This window comes from Orbicella faveolata, unplaced genomic scaffold (assembly GCF_042242905.1).
Source record: "Orbicella faveolata isolate gen_17 unplaced genomic scaffold, um_ofav_v1 contig_2, whole genome shotgun sequence".
Lineage (NCBI taxonomy): Eukaryota > Metazoa > Cnidaria > Anthozoa > Scleractinia > Merulinidae > Orbicella > Orbicella faveolata.
The window spans coordinates 17,129,036-17,150,201 of NW_028301547.1; the positions used below are offsets into that span (position 1 = coordinate 17,129,036).

At 39.2% G+C, this 21,166-nt stretch overlaps 3 protein-coding genes across 3 annotated transcripts; 2 read left to right on the top strand and 1 right to left on the bottom strand.

Annotated features, from left to right (window-relative positions):
• Positions 1 to 1,255: 1,255 nt before the first annotated feature.
• On the bottom strand, positions 1,256 to 4,805 carry LOC110061655 (josephin-1-like). Its single transcript, XM_020768506.2, has 2 exons — positions 4,488 to 4,805; positions 1,256 to 2,936 (listed from the first exon to the last, which is right to left on the bottom strand). The coding sequence occupies exons 1-2, from the start codon at positions 4,727 to 4,729 to the stop codon at positions 2,645 to 2,647; spliced, it is 534 nt and encodes a 177-aa protein (XP_020624165.1). The 5' UTR covers positions 4,730 to 4,805; the 3' UTR covers positions 1,256 to 2,644.
• A 142-nt stretch (positions 4,806 to 4,947) lies between these two features.
• Positions 4,948 to 16,592, top strand: LOC110061654 (GTP-binding protein 1-like). The gene is made up of 13 exons (XM_020768505.2): positions 4,948 to 5,327; positions 7,608 to 7,799; positions 8,593 to 8,701; positions 9,472 to 9,652; positions 10,047 to 10,255; positions 10,905 to 10,948; positions 11,378 to 11,473; positions 11,598 to 11,634; positions 12,483 to 12,684; positions 13,175 to 13,319; positions 14,090 to 14,272; positions 15,251 to 15,386; positions 15,934 to 16,592. The coding sequence occupies exons 2-13, from the start codon at positions 7,620 to 7,622 to the stop codon at positions 16,260 to 16,262; spliced, it is 1,851 nt and encodes a 616-aa protein (XP_020624164.2). The 5' UTR covers positions 4,948 to 5,327; positions 7,608 to 7,619; the 3' UTR covers positions 16,263 to 16,592.
• Positions 16,391 to 20,970, top strand: LOC149112198 (uncharacterized). The gene is made up of 2 exons (XM_089289303.1): positions 16,391 to 16,405; positions 17,045 to 20,970. Exons 1-2 carry the CDS (start codon positions 16,391 to 16,393, stop codon positions 17,894 to 17,896), a joined length of 867 nt encoding a protein of 288 aa, XP_089145429.1. The 3' UTR covers positions 17,897 to 20,970.
• Positions 20,971 to 21,166: the final 196 nt, after the last annotated feature.

The window sequence follows — 21,166 nt, forward strand, 5'->3', positions numbered from 1 at the left end:
CTTTCACTTCCTGAGTACTTCGGTGCAAACTATTTCACTGCAAAATACGGTTTCTGAACTGCCCAATTCCCCAGAAACCTCTTCCTCGACATTAAGTCACAATACTGTTAGCATTTGACAAGATCACTCGTGAGACAAGACATTCACACTGGTCTTAGCACAAGTTAGAGGTTCTCTGGCTTGTTTGAGAGTCTTTGCGCCAGATGGAGATCATCAGTGGAAAGTTGTGACATTGCTAATCAATAATTCCTTCTAATTTCTTCAAATTGGTGTCTGCCCGCATATAATACCTCATAAGAACTGACAGAAAAACGTTTCGTTTTACGGTCATTAGCCCTACTTTTTTCTGGGTGTGCAATAATTAATCCTAATCATTGAACCGCTTTACGTATACCTTTTATACTAGCGTTGCCCCATAAATTTAGCCGAGAGGATCCGAAAAATTGCAATTGTCTTGTTGGTTTCGGAAAATCAAAATTCATTGTGTGCATGGTCTAACGAAACAGAAATCAGCACAGAAGAAAATAATGGTTCCAACAACAAATGGAAATAAAACTATTCCAAACGCGGAAAAATTAGCGTGATAGCCAGGTCACGACTGTTTATGGTTTTGTTCCTGATTGGTTGAAAAAACTGAATCCTGTGGCTTTGATTGGCTTAAAGAGGAGCTAAGGCGCATTGGACAATATTTTACCACCACTCACATCTGGAGCTCAGAAAATACAAAACTAGACTTGAAAGGGCTGTTTCGTTGAAGAATGGAGGGTGCTGGTCAATGGACCAGGCACCAAGCGATGGAGAGAATCCTACATTGGGATGGGTGGGGGCTGGGTTCTAATTTAATGTCTGTCTATTTCCGGCTATTTTCTGAGGGTATTATCGGAAAAATTGGCGTTTGAAAAATAGTCGGGCTTATAATTCGACGATCAACGATAAACAAGAGAAACTATACAATCTTCAATTAACAGCAAAAGTGGTGTCAGTCAGTCACTCAGTCTTAAACTTTCTGACCTGTTTTCGAAATCACTTTCCGTGAAATGTCAATAGTTAGCGCCGGGTAAATTTTTTGCTCAATTTTTTTTTTTTGGGGGGGGGGGGGGGAGGGGGATGGGCAGGGGCTGGGTTCTAATTTAATGTCTGTCTATTTCCGGCTATTTTCTGAGGGTATTATCGGGAAAAAAATTGGCGTTTGAAAAATAGTCGGGCTTATAATTTGACGATCAACGATAAACAAGAGAAACTATACAGTCTTCAATTAACAGCAAAAGTGGTGTATATAAGTCACAATTGTATTTTTAACAATTCTTTTAGCTCATTATAATTATGTAAAGCGCATTATATAATTTTATTACACCCACCATAATTTTCTGAATAATTACAGTAGCTCTGAAACCCCTCCCACTATAATTTATTGTTAAACGGTCATTTTAACATGCCGACTACAATTTGATAATAAACATGGTGTGTCGGAGGACTCATTCTTTAGTTATAAGCACTAAAAACTAAAATTAAGGGTGTTTTAATTGTTTACTGCACTGTTGGTATGGTAACCGTTAGCATCATGAAAATGATTGGACATTTGTTTGATACATTTATTAGAGCGGTTTTCAAGATGAACTGTATAAACTGTGTAAACCTTAATTTAGCAATAAACCAGGTCTAACTTGGACATCACTCATATATTTACAAATAATTAGTCCTTACGGTACCTTTACAAAGAATTCCCTAAAACAGCCATTCTTCTCAAGCTCGAACACAGTGCTAGAACATTATAGATCACCCGTGAATACTTGTCAGTTTGCCCTGGCAAAAGTAAATTCTGGCCAGTTGTAAATTACACTACATATTAATTTACGGAGTAATATTATACTATCATGAAACAAAAATATTTACTTCTAGTTATATTATTCAAGGTTCAGAAAACCTGACCATTTAATAACCACTTCCTCTTTGCATGTTTCAGGGAAGTTTAGATACCTGTCAACTTTTTCTAAGTCAAACTTACGAAAGTTTTGTTGAGAGTGCCATGCAACATGATTCGACCATAAACTTAAAAATTTGAATTTTCTGAAGACTTTTCACAAATTTCACGGTCTCAATCTCATGATGTGTTTCACCAAACACAATTATGTCATCCACAGTACTTTTCCTTGTTTAAAATCCGACTATTTCAGGGAGAAGCATCATTTGAAAGTTATCATTAAAAGTGAGTCAATTAAGGCTGTCATAACTCTTTCTTTAGCCAGGCATTAGACATTGGACCATAGGAGTAAGCAGGCAAGAGGTACAAGCTTTAGACTAACAAGTGTCAAACTCCTGCTTATTAAGGCATGAGAGTTACCAGGTATAACATTGTAAGATGAGTCATAAAGCAATACTATTATTGGTATTCTTATTGTCGTCATCATCATCATCATCATCATCAACATCATCATTTGCCACATAATAACAAAAGAATTATTTACATTAATGACATGACAAGGTGAGGTGATCTCCAAAAAGCTTCAAGGCGCATAGTGGAGGCTGCAGTCTTAAATATATTTTAAATTTTTAGCTTCGTGTACCAGGAATGTGCATCCATAGGACCCAAAGAAGTGGCCAGGTATTTTGCATTAATCTATGTATTAGATTAGATAAAAATATATTATAGTCTTTTCCAAAGACTGTTCTTTGCTACACTGTTTTGAACAATGACAAAAAGTTGGACAGCTGGTTGAGACAAAAGTTCTGATAAAAACTCAACAAGTTTCTCTTCATTGCCAATACACTGAGGAGATGAGAGTTTGGAGTCCAAATTATAGTAATTTTCATTTATTTTCCGAACTGCAAACCAGTGAGGTCTCTTGATAGGTACCTCTAGCCAAACAAGATTAACACTTGATGGTTTATTCACCACAAATCCAAAGATCTGCAGAAGTTCAAGCCTGTCAAGACCTCTGCAATGATGAGAAAAAATCAACATGTACTTAAAAAAATATCTACTGTAAATGCATGACTGACTAACTGACTAACTTAAGCAAATAAATACATCAAAAAAATAAATAAATGAATCAAGATAAATCAATCATTCTTGAAACACATGTTCCTGATTATTCAAAGAGGAATAAGAAACCAGTCAGCTGGTCCTGGTAATTCAAAGGGTGAATATTGCTTTTCTGATAACCAAATAAATTAATATCCAGCTGCCTGCCTTCCTTATCTGCAACCCCCCCCCCAATTGAGGGTCTAGGAAATCTAAAGCGGCCTTCACATGGCAAACTAAAGTTGGCAAACTCAAGTTGGTGTGTGTGAACGGCACAAATACAGTCGGCAAACATGTTGGCAAACTGTTGGTGACAAATAGAACTTGCCTCTATTCTTGCCAACTTTTTCACCAACTTTTCAGTGTTGTTAAACTCGTATCTGATGTGTGAATGATTGGCAAACATGTTTTGTTGACTGTCAACCAATCAAAACACGGGCTCTATTCATGTGATTTATTTGTGTGACACTTCACAAAATGGCAGACGCAATTTAAGATGAACATGAGGCCACTTTTAAATTTATCGAAGAGGTTGACAATTGTCCGGCTGTGTGAGACGTTTCATCTGTAGACTACAAGGACACTAAAAACAAACAAAAGAAAATGGAGGAGCTAGCGGACAAACTGGGTTTCGTCCAAACCTTTTAATGTAATAATTAAATGAATGCGCGCTCTCTGATTGGTCAATCAGCTATGGTTTATTGTGCCAGTAAACTCATGGAAATTTTGCATGTCTTCTGAATTATTATATAAAAGCAATAGACCACAAGTTTTTATGGTTTATAGGCTGATAAACCACTTGGGATGTTGGAAGAACACTCGAAGAATTAGTAAACGACTCGCCTGTGGGTCGTGAGTTACAAATTCTTCTCGTGTTCTTCCAATATCCCGCATGGTTTATCAGTCTATAAACCATAAATACTTGTGGTCTATTGCTTTACTATTTCTCCACCGTTTTCTGTTTCTTCTCTTCTCTTCTTCTGTTTCACTGTTCTACGTGAGTGTCACTGCACTAAGTCAGCCATGTTGCAAATTACCACGTGTTGTGATTTGACATGACTTTGACGTGTGAAGGTATGAGTTTGCCAACTTTTTGAAGTTTGCCAACACGAGTTTGCCAACTTACCTTTGCTGTGTGTAGGCCGCTTAAGGGGGAGGCAGGGGGTTAAAAGGCCATTTAATGATTTATGAGAGGGCAACTGTGTCTGTGACTTTGATCTTTCATAAATTCTGAAGGGGAACCAGGAAGTTTGTTGGCACTTTCACCTCCTCTCTTGGGGGGTAAAAAGTTTACTTTTCTGAGGAGTAAAATCAAAGCTCCAATGGAGGGAGGAGGGGTTGCAGATATTAAATGGAATGATACGTTCAACATCACACTGTTCAACTTAGAAGGAGAAGAGAGCTAAACATAGCAGGCGTCTATAGATAATTATTATTTTCAGCATTAACAGGCTTAACAACTTACAGTCTCTTATCGAACCAAAGTGCTTCATATTCTCTCAACTGTAAAGCCGCCATCAAAACGTTGACATCATAATTTCCTAAACCAAGCATGTTTTTATGAGGATTAACAAAAGCATCTGGGCTAAGGTTGTAGCTAATAGCATCTAGATCTGCCTTGCTGTATGCATTCTTCTCCTGGAAAAGATTGTTTAGGGTATGAACTGCACAAAGCATTTGTCTCTGGCGCTCATGGTAAATTTCCATCCTGATTTTGGATCATATTATATCAAGTATATAGCTCGTGGGCAGATAGCCCGCTGACTACAAGAACCGTAGCAGTCTCACTCGATTCAGTCGCTCCCATCCCCATTGTTCCCAGGATCGCTAAGATAAAGTCGGTTGTGTTGTTTTTGTTGTTCTTTTATATTATAGTCTTCAATTTCGCGTTAAAGTGTTCTCGGAAAATAACGCTAGATTACTGTTTTTTTCAAAGGATACCCTTCAAAACTACCATTAAAATTCAAACACTTCATGGTGTTCCAAAGAGTCCAAAGAGGCCTGGGGACAATCAAACGTGCAGTACGCAAGCGTGACCGGCTGATGAAATTTGGCTGCACCGAGAAAACATAAATTGTTATTGTTTTTGCCGGGCTGTGTTGCACCACACTTTCTCAGCTAGCGAAACTTTTGTGAAATCAAGAGTATAAAACCGAACCTCTCACTGTCAGTCTGCAGAACTTCGCCAGTGGACTTCAGCTCGCATAACAAAAGAGACTTCCACTGTTCAAATAGCTTTCCTGGAAATTCAATTGTTGCAAATGATGGTTCAAGATTTCTATTTTTCGTAAGGAGTGGTTTTCAGGTAAGCAAAATGAAATTTTACAAGTTGGTTTTATGCAGAGACAGCCCAAGGTCGAAATATCAGCATTCTATTGTAAGGATGTTTTGGAGAAATGGTATAATTCCTGTATAATTCTAAGCCTGAATAACCTATATATATGAACCATCTTTGAACGGAAAATAGTTAGCCTGAATTTAGTCATTTGTTTCTTTATTTCGTCTATGGTTTCTGAGATGATTTATGGCCATATAGATGGGTTTTTCAAAAAGCAAACTGAGTATTCTTTCCCTTGGCCTGGATGTGGCTCGAGCTTTATTTGACCCCTAAAAGATATCACTTAAAATGGAAATTACAATTATGTTTATTGTGATTATTTCTTTGAGTGTGCCCTAAAAAATACTCTGATGGCTAAAATTGTGGCGTATTGGTTAGCTTGCTCTCCAGATCAAGCAGTCTGGGTTTGAACTGGTAGCTGGGGTCATTGCGTTACGTTCTTGAGCAAGACACTTTACTAGACACGGTGCCTCTCTACCTGGGGAATTTAATGGTGAGGGGTAACCCTGCAATGGACTAGCATCCCATCCAGGGGGGATTAGAAATACTCTGACCTACAATCATGGACAAAAGCAGTTGAGGCAATCCCTGAAAAAGACCTGTTCCTTTGAACAGGTGTATTTTTCAATCTCCAATTTCAGATTTTGACCCCCTCTCCCCTTTGCAATGTTGTAACCATGTGACAGTGTCCACGGAGCGTATTTGAACATTGAAAAGGAGAAGAGGGGTGTTTGGCTATCAACAAAAAAGATGTTTTTTGAAATTATAGAAGGATGCCAATAGAAAGGGTTTGTTTTGCTCAAATGTGTCAACACTTATGTCTATGCTTGTCTGAAATTGCCTTTCAGCGAAAATAAATAGAAATTGTAGTATATATATGTTGAAAATACTGAAATACCATAAGCATTGCAATAGAAACCGTCTAGTTGTAGTTTAGATCAGGGTTTGGAGGTTTAAGAGCAGTGCAGAATAGTTTTCCACAGACTCATTTCCAGTCTCTGCGTATTAGTGGCCGCTTTATTTCGCTGCAATATTTAGTGGTCTCGCTAAGCACAAAGTGAGTCCACACACATTAGAAAACAGTAAATCGTGTTTGTAAGATAATATGGCAAAGAAAAGACCCAAATTTACGTCCATGTAGATTTTGATTCACGAAATTTGTCTGAGTGATTTTGCTGATAACAAACCCAGTGATTGAACTCAGCAGCAGAAGTCTGGCATGACACAAGCTATTGCCAACAATGCAACAGTTCTCAGGAACAGTTGCCACCCATAAAAATCAGATTTTCTGCTCCTTTCCTTGATGTCATTAGCAGAATATATGCCCTGAGGTGGCTTTGCAACGATTCACAAAGGTTTACAATGGTTCACAGTGGTTCACATACCAGAAATAATGAATATCTTTTATGTTTTTTAATTGGGGATGTGAACCGTTGTGAACCGTTGTGAACCATTGAAATCTAACGTCTTGTTTCGTGTGAACTGTAAAAAAACAGAATTTACGAAAAAAACTTATTTTCGCCTTTCTGCGTCAATGGCTCCTCAAAAACCATTTTGTGAAATAATTCTTGCCAATAATAATATTAACCTCTGTAACGTAATAATAATATTGCACTCTACTGATACGCGACAGGATTTATAGTTTGCTAAACAATGATGCTATGTACTACTGAGTAGACGGAACAGTGATGATGCTGGGAACACTTCACACTGTGTAAAATATAATTCAGACAATCATAAACAAAAGCAGTTGAGACACTCCCCGAAAAAGACCTGTTTCGTTGAACAGGTGTGTTTTTCAATCTCCAATTTCACATTTCAACTCCCTCTCACCTTTTCAATGTTGTAACCACGTAACAGTGTCCACAGAGCACATTTGAACATTGAAAGGAGGAGAGGGGGGTTTGGCTACTGGCAAAAAAGATGTTTTTTTAAATTACGGAAGGATGCTGATAGAAAGCGTTTGTTTTACTCAAATGTGTCAACATTTTTGTCCATGATTGTAGTTGCTTCGTGCCACTGAAATGGGGGATAAGCATAAGCTCCTGCCTGATGGGCCACTTGGTTGGACTTTTGTCCTGAACATCCCTAGTGAAACCAAAATCCTTGATTTATACCCCTAAGTGAGATGATATGGAATGATAGATATGATGACATACCCCTTAAGTGAGATCATATGGAAGTCCTTCTATCCCAGAAAACATGTGGGAAGCAAAGTCAAATAGAAATGTCCTAATTTTTATTCAGGTGTAAAAAAGAATGAGTGCTGCTGCAGAGACTATAAATGTTGAGGAGAAATTCTCAGGATCCTCACTGGCTAGTGCTCAAAATGGATCACCAGATGGCGCTGACAACCTGTTTGCTCCGGATGGTGATGGCGAGTTTTACCTTGAGGATGGTGGCACTTTAAATGGCAAAGAACAAGGAGTTGATCCAAGGGTATGACATATACCATAATAATTATTGTAATACATGGCTACTAATCATTAGGGTACAAGCTTTCCCTCTTTTCCCTTTGTTTGTCATTAGAGAAACAATTAATACAAATTAAAGTAACAGGAAAAATAAACCTGACCATTTCCAGGTTAATGAGAAGGTGGTGTGGAGAATATAAAAAGTAATCAACAAAAAGCTATACTCCTCATCATTATCATGGTCGTTATCATCCTCATCATCATCATCAAGATAATCATTATGTGTTCTTTACTCCTTGTTGTAAAATGTTAGAGATAAGGTTTCAGCAGAATTTTTCTAGTAGATCCAATGCGTTGATGAAAATTGACCACAAGAAACCTACAACCTAGCCACAAGCTCCCCAAACAAATTTTTAACAAAGTTCTGGGTACACTGAGCAATATTTTAGTGGCGTAATAGATGTGTTTACAATGAGAATAACATAAAATAAAAATACTGAGTAAAAGAATAATGGTAGGAATGGGTTGGCAGGGAATGCAAACAACATGCCAAGTCTACTCACAATGTCATGCTGGAAGATCAAACAAACTAAGAAAACCAAGCAAGTGAAACTGCTGACAGTTAATAATGGTGAAGTGGACAATAAGGACTGCCTATCAACCAGCCTATCAACCCCCCAGTGTCTATCTACTGCTTGATATGCTAATAGCCAGGAATAAACTCTAACAAGAGCCATCTGCAGAACCCTTTAGTCTAATAATGCTTGCTTAATAACAAATTACAAATAACATGTAACTGTACTTTGGTGTTGCTGTAGGTGGCCTTGATCAGTCCTGATGATGAACAGTTTGACTTTTTACTTCGTAAACTAAAGGAGAGGTTGGATGAAGGACATGGAGAGACTATCTATGAAGTTGGAGTTGGAGGTAAGGAGCAGCCAAATCCTTGGCAGTAATGAACTGCTAGCACAGTGCATGTAATCACTCTGGCAAATTAGAAATGACACAGACAATCGAATCAACACTTGATAAGAAGTAAATAATGAAAATCATGGTATGGGCGTGAAGTTTTGTACAGCGACCACTTCCACTTTCCTTTGCTGACATTCCTTCGTGTTATTGTCAGTTGACTGTAAGTGAAGTACAGCAGTAGATATAAGAAATAAACAATCTATTAACACTAAAGGTGAGGAAAGAGAAAGAAGCAGATAAATGTGCTAAATGTGTTTAATTAGCACTTTTATCAGACTGCTTCTTTCCTTTCCTTGCCTTTACTTTGAACTTCACTTACAGTCAACTCGCAACAACAAACGTGGGCAGGTCAGCAAAACAAAGTGGGAGTGGTCACTGTACAAAAAATTCGAGCTCATTCCATGGTTTTTGAGATTTTTGTAGTATGACATACTCACTGGAAAGTCATTCTCACAAGCCCTTCCAGATTTCTTACTAGCATCCTTGACTGATTGAAAATTAAATTAATACAATAATTTCATGTTTTACATGTTTATACCAGCCCTTTATTTACACGTGTATAAAAGTGATTATGATTACGTAAATTGCAGTTAAAGGATGCAAGTGGTAATGATTTCTGTAGTCATGAAGTAACTGTAAGAAACACATTCAGTTCTAAATATAATATGAGAAACTAATAAACTATTAACCACAAGGTACATGTTTGTCTTCAAAATGTCCTGTAGATAGTACACCAAGTGGCCTCAATGCAGAGGATTTGAAAGCTTCAGTGGACTCCCTGAAACTGTTATCCGAAGCCTGTGATGCCGACATTGTCTTGCTTAGAGAGAAATCAGCAGAGGAAGGGACTGTTGCAGAGTATCTTGTGCGCAACAGGGCAGATGAAAGTGATTTTATGGAAGTGAGGTGAGTATCTTTTGTTTATGTAAGTGGAAAACATCTTAATTGTTTGTCAATTAAGTTTACGCTTGGCCCTTTCCCTATTGGGCTTAAGTGAACTGTAGCTGTTTAATGACAACTGTAAAGCAATACCAGTTTCTTTTTGTGGTACTGTTTATTTTGCTGTGCCAGGTGGTTTCAAATTTTAGGTCTGTTGAATGAATCTGCAGGCTAGACTTTATAAACATTCAGTTGAAAGCTATGACTTTACTTTCAGCACTTAACATGATGGATAAAATGTGCATTTTCCTTTTTTCTGTGAAAATTTGTCAAACATTTTCTACATAACTAAACTTGACATTTACTTTTTGGTGAGAATTTATATTAATTTATTATTAACAATAACCTTTTTATCAATCAGAGTGGCTGTGGTTGGTAATGTGGATGCAGGCAAAAGCACCTTACTGGGTGTGCTGACTCATGGGGAACTAGACAACGGACGAGGCATGGCAAGACAGAGGCTATTCCGCCACAAACATGAGATGGAATCAGGAAGAACCAGTAGTGTGGGAAATGATATCCTGGGTTTTGACAGCAGAGGAGACGTTGTCAACAAGCCTGATACTCACGGTACCGTATTTACCCGTGTATAATGCGCACTTTTTTCCCCTGAAGTTAACCTTCAAATTTCCAGTGCGTATTATACACGGATCGCATCACATCTCATTAGCATAAGATAAAAGGAAAACAAACACAAAAGCTTTACAGTAATTGGTTTTTAATTGACATGGCAAAATTAACTACCAATTAAAAGTTTTCAATTTCAATCCATGAATAAATTAAACTGAGTATTTAAGAAACAGTTGATAAGTAAAACAACATGTGAGAGTGTCAACCTCGAGCGATTTGAACTGCAATATGGCAACGAAACTTACCGCTACGAAACGTCAAAGTTACACTGTGTCCGACAAGTTAAGAATTATCCAGACAAAAAATCTTTTTGTGCTTCAGATTAAAAAATCTGTTGTGTGGACAAGCAACTGTTTTTGACTACTTAGCCAGTGTGACTGTGTTCACAAATCAGAAATTTCATGAGAAATAAACATTCTCTTATGTCAGTAGTACATGACTACAAGTACTTCTAAAATAATGTATTTACTAAAACCAGTAATGTTATTAATGACTGTACTCAACTGTAAAAATCTTCAAAATGTTGTTCTAATGTAGTGCTTGTGCAAATCTGTGTACTATTTTATTCATGCTTTTATTTTAAATACAGGAGGAGGGCTTGATTGGTCCAGGATATGTCAGAAGTCTTCAAAGGTTTGTGATTTTTTGCCTTATGTAATGCATGATACCATATCAGAGCAAAAAAAACTTTTTTTACATTTCAGCATTCACTCATCTATCAGACCGGTACTTTCCAGATAATGGTGGCCCCAACATAAAATCCACTGAACAGATCCAAAAATACATGGTTAACAATATGTTGCCTTCTATAGAAGCAACAAGAGATGAGGTTTTTATTTCTGTCTGGCTTGTACACGTCAGATCCAGTTTGTGTTATGTTTATTCAGTCAGTTAAGCATTTTGTGTAAAACATTATGATTGTGTCCTGGCCACTAGAATGAATCACATCTGATGACATGGTCTGAGTGCTTGACTTTTCAAGGTGAAAAATAACTAATGGGTTACAGACAGGTTTTCAGGATAAATGCAAACTAAGGTTTTTTTTTAATCTTTTTTTCTTAGGTGATCACTTTTATTGATCTGGCTGGGCATGAAAGATACCTGAAAACAACTATCTTTGGAATGACTGGTCACGTTCCAGACTTTGCTATGCTGATGGTCAGTAAAAAATGTTTTACATATTTGAATTTTGAATGACTTTCCGTGGGCTATTATAAAGGAAACCACAAATTTTTATTGTTAATATATTGTTCAAAGGCAGCTTTGTTTCTTACTCGTGTAGATTGGATCAAATGCAGGAATTATAGGCATGACAAAAGGTAAAACTGTGTATTGGTTTGTGTCTTAAGAATAATAAACCATCACTATAGTTATACAGGGAAGTGCGGTGGCCTCATGGTTAGTGCCCTTGTCTCCAGATCAAGCAGTCCCCCCACCCCCCCCCCCCCCCCCATCCCCATCCAGGGGAAGTAGAAATACTCCTGGTCACTTCATGCTACAGAAACCAGGATAAGCTCTGGCCTGATTGGTCACTTGGCTCGTAAGCAGACTTTACCTTTACCGTGTAGTCACACAGTGCATGCTGTAGCTTTTTGCAGGCATTATGTACCTACGATGCTGGATATCTTCTTGGTAGCTCATCACCTAGTTCAAAGGTGAAGCTGTTGATTAAACACTGCTTTTACTTCTATGCTGGGTAGCTCCATACACACAATATCCATACACACCCCAAGGAACTTCCAGAGTGGAGGTGGGTTTCAAATGCTTAAGTTTTGAAGCTAAATCAAAATTTTCAGAGGGGTTGGGGGATTCAAAACCAAAACTCCTTCTTTGTAAGGGGTATGAATATTTTCATGAACATGATATTAATTCACAAGATCTTACTATAAACATTGTGGCAACTTACACAAGTATTAACAAGTAAATTAACAATTAAAATGTCTTGCCCAAGAACATAATTCAATGACCCTAGCCATCGGCTCAAAGCTGGACCGCTGGATCTGGATTCTGTCCAGTGCGCTAACCATCATATGAGCACCCTTAAAACCTCATAGTGGAGGTGTATAATATGATGCCTTGCGAGTTTTTTTTTTGCCATTGGTATTACTGTCGATGATCTCCTAAATCTATTCTGCTGTTTATTTGTATGAACTCTTCTTCCCTTCAGAACATCTTGGGCTTGCACTAGCACTTAATGTTCCTGTGTTTGTGGTGGTGACAAAGATTGACATGTGTCCACCCAACGTACTCCAAGACACCATGAAACTTTTAGCAAGGATTCTGAAGTCTCCTGGTTGTCGTAAAATCCCCGTCATTGTGCAAAACACTGATGATGTAGTGGTTTCGGCAACAAACTTTGTTTCTGAAAGGTATGTACATGCACCGCAAGTGTCTTTGTTTGTTATTGAATACAAAGTTTGCATATTTCATGTAACAACGTGCGATCAGGTTGAACGTATTGGTTTCTTTATGATTGTTACAAAATCAAAACCAGAGCAATAATTGCAATAATTGATTGTGAACAATCAATTGTTGCAAATGCAAATGCAAATAATGGTGCCATTGTGACAAAATCAGTTGCACATATCAGTACGTTAGCTACTTAAATTTAAGGGCACAGCAAGTGCAAAGTAGACTCAAAAATTACCTTAGAAAGTCGGTCAATAACCTCTATTCCCCCCCTCCATTTACGTTATTCAATGTTGCTTTGAGTGTTCAGATAATAATTATTGTTACTTATGATTTCTGTTTGTAAACTCGTACGACACAATTACGATCGTGATCAGCATCACGATCACGTTCACGTTGACGATTATAATCACGATGACTGTCATTTATTCTAGTGATTTTTTTTCTTAGGGTGTGCCCAATATTCCAGATTTCCAATGTGACTGGTGAGAATCTTGACCTCCTGAAAATGTTTCTCAATTTGCTTTCAATCCGTGCACATTTCAAGAAGGATGAGCCCTCTGAGTTCCAGATTGATGACACCTACTCAGTACCGGTGGGTGGGAGCTTTGTTAACACTTTTTTTATTCTCCACTCTACTCCTACTAGAGAATGAGAAATAAACATGTCTTGTGTGATTTTGTTTCATTATGCCCACAGTGTTGTCTTTTTTGCTCGGTAAGCGATAATTTTAAAGATAATTTTTAAGAAATTGATCGCTGGTTCAATCGATGTGGATGCGAACTTGGCAGGTGCAAACTCGTTCGGCTGCGAAACCTCCAGCTACCCTGTGTCCAGACATGCAATATAGTATCTTGAACTTGTTTAATTCATGTGCAAATGCATAATGCATTTGAAATTAAAAGGGAGAATGAAAACGTGGACAGAAGTTTTGAAAGAGTTTACTGTGGGCTGATTATTTATGTCTGAACAAAACACTGTAGTATCTTATTCTCTTCATGCCATTGCATAGGCCAACAGAAGGTCTTTACTTATTCCAAAATACTTATGTCTTTAAATTTCTTGTGATACTTGTTAGCGATTTTTGAGCTCTTGTGTCGCCTTTGGAAGGGTTATTTTCACTTGCCTTTATCCAAGTAAAACACTGATCGTTTTTTTTTTTTTTTTTGCTTTCACTCTAAAAACGCATCAAGTGTTTTCTGTCCACTAATCGCCGGACAAAATGTTTTTCGTCCACACGAAAACGTAAAGCCGACGTTTTCAAATTCCTCCGGTTTGAAGAGCGTTTTCAAAATGCTCCGCTTTCTTAACGGATTAGTGTGGAGGGAGCCTTAATCAAGAAAAGTTTTTCTCTGTTGTACCTAGGGTGTTGGAACAGTAGTGTCAGGCACGTGTCTACGAGGAACCATTCGACTGAATGACGTCCTACTTCTCGGCCCAGACCCTCTAGGACAGTTTCAGCCAATCACGGTCAAGACAATACATCGCAAGAGAATGCCAGTGAAAGAACTTCGTGCAGGCCAAACGGCATCATTTGCTTTGAAAAAAGTATGTATTGAAATTGTACCGCTGTCTTGTCCTCTCCATTATAATCATGTGAAATGTCCTGGTTGTAAAATTTTGTGGAGAAATCGGGCTTGTCAAATCTATTTTTAACATTTTATCTCATCTTCAAGGTGGGAATCGTGGTTTGCTAGTAGAAAGTTCAGGCGCGGATTTAGGATAAATGGTTACTGATTTCCGAAACGACGAGTGCATTCTAGAGGGATCCAGGGCCATGCTTTCTTAGAAAATGTTCTAGATTTTTTTATCCGTTAAGTTCGTTTTGTGGCGTTTCTGAGTCATTCTTAACTTGATCTGACCGATTTCCCCGGAACGGTGGAAACTGGTATGAATCCGCGCCTGAAGTTGGGTTTTGGCGGAATAGCCTTTTTCACAGTGGAGAAAATTAATATCCTTTTACTAGAAGAAGAAAAAAAAATTGAGTAAACTACTTCACAGCTATCCAAATTACTACTGTATTTCTGCATAAAGGCTATGTACTGCGAAAAACATTTTGTTGGAAAATCTTTTGCGAACTGCGACCCGGGCTTCTAGTTTTAGTGACATTTGCGTGGGCATGAATTCAATATTATGCCTCTCTTCTCCGCGGAGGCTCAAAAGGGATTATTCGGGCGGGGAGAATCCGCTGAACGATACGAATACAGGGGCAGGCTTACGTGAACTTTGCGTCTGCACACACCTCGCACAGCGGCCCTGTGAAACCCTCTGCGGAGGAGAGAGACATTATGCGACTGAACTCAATAGGGGGAAATTGTGCAACCGTTGTGAGTATGTGCAATGCATCATTGTTGCACAACTATTAGGAGTGAGAAGATGTTGTTTGTATATTTACCAAAATTCAATCCACGTTCTCGTTTCTTGTTTATAGTAACATAACATTCCAGAAAATTTTCTAGAGTCCAGGTTGTAACAGTACCTAGTTAACTAGATCTTTTTCGCTAAGTTTGTGCTTTTTTAAATCAGATAAAAAGATCGCAGATCAGGAAAGGAATGGTTATGGTGGATAAACAAGTCAAACCACAAGCATGCTGGGAATTCGAAGCCGAGGTGTTGGTACTACATCATCCAACAACTATCAGTACAAAATACCAGGCCATGGGTCAGTACTGGGACAACTGGATAACGCTACTTGTAATGGCAGGAAGTTTAAAGCGATACGATTCGTTACCACGAAATCTTTTGTCGTCATTCGCTGAATAGCGGGAGTATTTTTTTTTTACACAGAACTGTTTAACGGAGCCATTTAGTTCGTCTTCCGTCGCATGCTTCCACAGCACACACATTGACGCTTTCGACAGCACAACTTCCAAGCAATTGCAGGTCGTATTCCACATATGAACGCAGTTTCGAAGATAGGTGTTGCAGTGCGAGTAGAAATAAACCAAGCGCGGAAAAATGGTTTTGGTTTGACTTCTGATTGGTTGAAAAAAAAGCCTGTACGCTTTGATTGATTACTCCGGTGTGGCAAAGCGAACAGGTCTAAACCAAGCGTGGGATGATGGTTCTGGTGATTGGTTGAAAACAACAGCGTGTTCGCTCTGATTGGTTACACCGGTGTTGCGCGAAGTCTTTGTATGTAGCAGTTACCGAGCTCAGTCAATCTAAATTTAGTGAGTAACCAATTATACTCGCTTTTTCTTTTTCAGTCCACTGCGGAAGCATGCGGCAAACGGCCACGATAATTCACATGGATAAAGAACATCTACGGACAGGAGACAAAGCCATGGTTCGTTTCCGCTTTATAAAGCAACCAGAATTTGTCAAACCGGAAACGCGAATGATCTTCAGAGAAGGAAGAACGAAAGCTGTCGGCACAATACAGCGGATAGACCCTACTGCGCATCCTCCGCCGCTTGTTGGCGGGAAAGTGAAACACCGCGGACCAGGCAGAGGTACTCAACAGTCACGTGACAAAGGCAAAGAAGGAACCAGTGGGCAAGCGTCGTCTAACTCGGAAAGAACAGGGAAAAAATAAATCTACAACACACGCGTGTGCTTTTAGTGACGTAATATCCTCTGAAAACTATTTTATTTTTAAATTTTAGCCGTTAATCTTCACTATAGTTTTATCCTATTTAAATTTCAAAAAAAGACATTGCGATCATGTCGCAATTTAGGGTTTTTTAAAAGTTATCTTCTTTCTTCATTCGTGTAGTTTTAGGATTTGTGTTTGATCGTGAGTTTTACGATAATTTATGCAACAAACCTGCACATCAATTAAACTTAAGCGAAAATCCGTTGTATCTCGTAACTTATAAACATAACCGACGGTAAGCATATGAAAAAGTTTTAAAGAACTCGGCAATCTGTGTTAGTTTTTATGTTTTCGACTTTGTTTGATCACCTACTTACAGAAGACATCGCTTGACGTACCTAGAAGGCTAGAATTGGCTAGAATAAGTTGGTAGTTTTTCGGGTTTTCGTGTACCAGCTCCCGCGGGTATATGTTCTTATTTGCCTTAAATTCCCTGAAAAATTGATAACCATGAGTAGCCGTTTTATTTTACTTCTATCTTTACTCTATCTTTAATTGTCACTGTTGTGGGAACACGGCTTTTTATTCGCTCATGCACTAGCCTGCAGAATAGGCGGAATACCGGGGAAGTCAGCGAGACGAGATACACAAGCGCGGAGCGCGACCACGAGCGCGAAGCGCGAGACGAAACAAATTCGTCTCGCGCTTCGCGCTCTTGTATCGCGTTTCGCTCTCTGCCCCGCTAATCCGCCTGTTCTGCAGGCTACTCATGCACATGACAGAGTGGCGGATCCTGGCGGTCGGACTGGGGGAGAGGGGCTCCCCGGGGCCTAACCTGCAATCATACCTTTGATATAACTAAACTGAAAGAAGATATCCACAATTCTCAGCTATATCAAGACCCGCCTAATGATTTGAACATGCTGCTCGACTGTTATAACACGACTTTAAGATCACTATTAGATGATCACGCGCCCGTTTGTTCTCGTCATGTCTCCACTCGACCCAGGCCCCCATGGTTCAATGAAGACATAATTCAGGCTCGTAGAGACAGGAAGAAGGCCGAGAGAAGATGGAGGGCAAGTGGTCTCCAAGCAGATCTTGTAGTCTTTAAAGCTAAGCGAAATTATGTCATACATTTGATGAATGAAGCTAGATGTACTTATTACAAGGAATTCATTGACGAGAACAGTTCGGACCAATCAAAGCTGTTCCGGGCTAGCAAGAGCCTACTAAATCTGCAAGCGGACAAGTCTCTCCCACCTCACACTGGCGCCTCTGTTCTTGCAAATGAGATGGGTGAATACTTCATCCATAAAATAGTGGCTATTAGATCAAAGCTAGCTGGTGACACGGTCTCGCCTGCGGTTACTGAGGGGGCGCCTCACGGTTCATCGAGTAGTGATGACCTTGTCACGCTATCAGAGTTTCAGCCTCTCTCCGAAGAGGCTGTAAGGAAGATGGCTGTGGCTTCTATGAAGACATGTACTCTGGACCCTCTTCCATCATCCATAAAGTATTGTAAAGCGCCATGGACAATTAGTGGAAAATGGCGCTATATAAATGTATATTTATTTATTTATTTATTTATTTATCTTGTTGGTTTGCATAGAGGAGTTACTTCCAGTGATTAGCAGGAGGGTGAACGTATCACTAGAGAATGGCTACTTTGCAGATGACTGGAAAAGGGCAGTAGTACATCCTCTGCTCAAAAAATCTGGTCTTCAATTGATAAACAAGGACTTTCGGCTTGTGAGTAATTTACAGTTCACGTCCAAACTCACAGAGAAAGCGGTTGCAGTACAATTACAAGAGCACATGCTAGTCAATGGCTTGTTTCCAGAATTGCAAAGTGCTTACCGCCAACATAATAGCACTGAGACCGCACTACTCAAGGTGAAGAACGATCTCCTAATGGCGATGGATAAAGGTCAAGTTACGCTGCTGGTGCTTCTCGACTTAAGCTCTGCATTCGACACCGTCGAACATGAGATCCTTCTGGAACGATTGAGGTCAACAATTGGATTGCGGGGGAAAGTACTTTCATGGTTTGAGAGTTACCTTAAGGGCAGATCGCAGCAAGTGTCTATTAACGGAACTCTCTCAAAGCCGTTTGATTTGAAGTCTGGAGTTCCTTAAGGATCGTGCCTGGGCCCGCTTTTATTTACCATCTACGTGAGTAAGCTGTTCCAGATTCTAAAACACCATCTGCCCTCCGTTCATACTTATGCTGACGATACTCAGTTGTATTTGTCATTTAAGCCCTCTGACTCTTCCAGTGAAGTCGAAGCTGTATCAACCATGCAGAAGTGCATCTGCGATGTCCGAGCATGGATGAGGGAGGATCAGCTGATGCTCAATGATGACAAGACTGAGTTCCTGATTGTAGGTACTCGTCAGCAGCTCTCAAAAGTTTCAATCCAAAGCATCAAGATTGGGCAGACTGAAGTCTCTCCTGTAGCCTCTGCGCGCAATTTAGGCACATGGTTCGATACGCATCTAGATATGGGAACTCACATTACAAAGACTTGTAGCAGCGCTTTCTATTATTTATACAACATACGTCACATTAGGAAATATTTATCCAGAGAATCAACTGAGAAATTAGTTCATGCTTTTATTAGTAGTAGATTGGATTATTGTAATAGCCTTCTGTATGGAATCCCGGAATATCAGACTATGAAATTGCAACGTGTTATGAATGCGAGTGCAAGACTTATATATCGTGCGCACAAGTTCTGTCATATAACACCTCTACTCGCAGAATTACATTGGTTACCAGTGCGCGCCAGGATACATTATAAGATACTCTTGATAACTTTTAAAATTTTGCATGGCCTATCACCTAAGTACCTTTCAGATTTAATTAGTATTCAACAGCCTTCGTCCTACCATTTGAGGCGCAACGACAATGGTCGTTTGTTGGAAAGACCAAGTGTGAAAGCCAAGAAAATATTGGGAGACAGAGCTTTCCAGGTAGCTGCTCCTTTCCTATGGAATAAGCTGCCAAGGTCCGCGCGTGAAGCAACGAACTTAGAATCTTTTAAGACTTTAATTAAGACATTTTTATTTAAGGAATCATTTCAGTTATCTTAGCATATCTATATCTTTATTTGTAATTATCTTTTACCCATTTAATGTAAATATTTTTTATGATTTTGATAGAAAGATTTGTAAAATTTTAGCTATTAATTACTGTTGTGATGCGCTTTTGAATATTTTATAGAAAAGGCGCAATACAAATAATAAATGTTATTGTTATTGTTATTAAGATAAAAGACGGGTGATCGCAGAGGGAACAGACGGTTCACGGCGCTATATGTGAACGCGAAGGCGAGTGTGGAGTGCGAGAAAGCAGCACCAAAAGATAATCGCTTGAAAATTTACCGCTGTTTACATATGTTGCTGCAACCGTCCGTCTGGCCCAACGGTTTTTTTTTCTGATCGGTCGCTTTTAGGTCACGACAAAAGAGGTGAAATATTTCTACTGTTTTCAACATTTAATTTATTTTAGTCGATCTTGTGCTTCACGTGAGTTAGCCTGTTCTGCTGGCTTTATAAGCGAACATACACACCTATTACCCGGAAAGATTTCAAGCCAGATTTTGTTTGCGTTTCTCGGTATTGAAATTCTCTTCTCAAGATTCTGTCGACACATGCACAAACGAGGGTTGGTCATGGCGCTGCTTCCGAGCTAACTGAACACCTGAAAGTCAGCTGATGGATGGTATTTATATTGTGCACTCGCCCATGTGGGAAAAAAATATATTCGAGATTCGTTGTACAAACTGAAGGAATTTTACATGTAAAAGAACTGACTGGTAATTCGAAGGAAATAAGGTGCATTAAAGAAAGTTCGTAGGGTTCCCCTCGTCTAACAAGGAATTTTCAAAGAAACTAAACAATACAGGGGTTAATATAATGACGGGTCATGAAAAACTAACGATTCTTAGCATGGAGAGAGGGTATAGATAACCCAGCTCAAAAGACTAGCGTGTGAACAGGCTCCTGATTGGGTTATGGAGGTTGAGCTAGCCGAGTGTGGTACAGGGCGAGGGTTGCGAGCAGAGAGCGGTCCAAATTTTACTTGCGCTCGTCGGCTCGCCTTGCTCGCCGCATGTTTTCGCCCTCGCTAGGAGCCTGTCCCGGGGGGTGCTCCCTACAACGGCCTATACGGGAAGGCTCCGACCGAAAGGGGTACCTTTTTCAGGCTTCAGGTATATAAAATGGTAGGGACGTCACAAGTAAAGGTAAATCTGTCACTTGGGTATAACGTGAACGGGAACTAAATATAGGATACTTGCTTATTTTGGTTAACATCAGTCTTGGTAATTCTTGATGAGTTCATTTATTTCATTCCAAGGGTTTAGAAAAGGGCTGCAGCATTCTAATAGATCCCAAACGTCCGTTGAAATGGCTATTTTTGTAGAGTAGCCCCTCCCCACCCCCCTCCACCACCGCTCTCTCGTGTCCGGTATACGTTCCCTGCCTTCGGGGGAGAAGCGCGGGCTCCTTTCCCGAACAGCGGCTGGTAATCGAGCCTACCCCTGAACAATTTATTTATTTATTTATTTATTTATTTATTATTTATTTATTTATTTATTTATTGCAATTTATTGGCAGATTTACATCACAACAAAAATAAATAAATAAATAAGGCTAGCCATAAGGATAATTTGTAAAAGAGTTGCGTGACCCCATATAAAAACAGATCACCTCATAAAATTATAAAATTACAATAATCTCGCAAAAAACTGTAATAATATTTACAATTTTCGAGAGCAAAGCCTGTGTGGTTTTGTTTGTTTTCGATCACATTCTCCTGAACGATCCCTGAACCCCTGAACGGGCTACCAAAATTTCGCAGTCGAGGAAGACTGAGCTCTAGCACTACGTAATTCAAA

What these genes read in the sequence shown, in the direction of transcription:
- LOC110061655 (XM_020768506.2), bottom strand. Translation starts at nt 4,729, where the DNA reads ATGGAAATTTACCATGAGCGCCAGAGACAAATGCTTTGTGCAGTTCAT. An exon ending in CTTTGGTTCGATAAGAGACT is followed by an intron (nt 2,937 to 4,487) that starts GTAAGTTGTTAA and finishes TCATCATTGCAG; the next exon opens with AGGTCTTGACAGGCTTGAAC.
- LOC110061654 (XM_020768505.2), top strand. Translation starts at nt 7,620, where the DNA reads ATGAGTGCTGCTGCAGAGACTATAAATGTTGAGGAGAAATTCTCAGGA. An exon ending in CTATGAAGTTGGAGTTGGAG is followed by an intron (nt 8,702 to 9,471) that starts GTAAGGAGCAGC and finishes AATGTCCTGTAG; the next exon opens with ATAGTACACCAAGTGGCCTC. An exon ending in ATGACACCTACTCAGTACCG is followed by an intron (nt 13,320 to 14,089) that starts GTGGGTGGGAGC and finishes TGTTGTACCTAG; the next exon opens with GGTGTTGGAACAGTAGTGTC.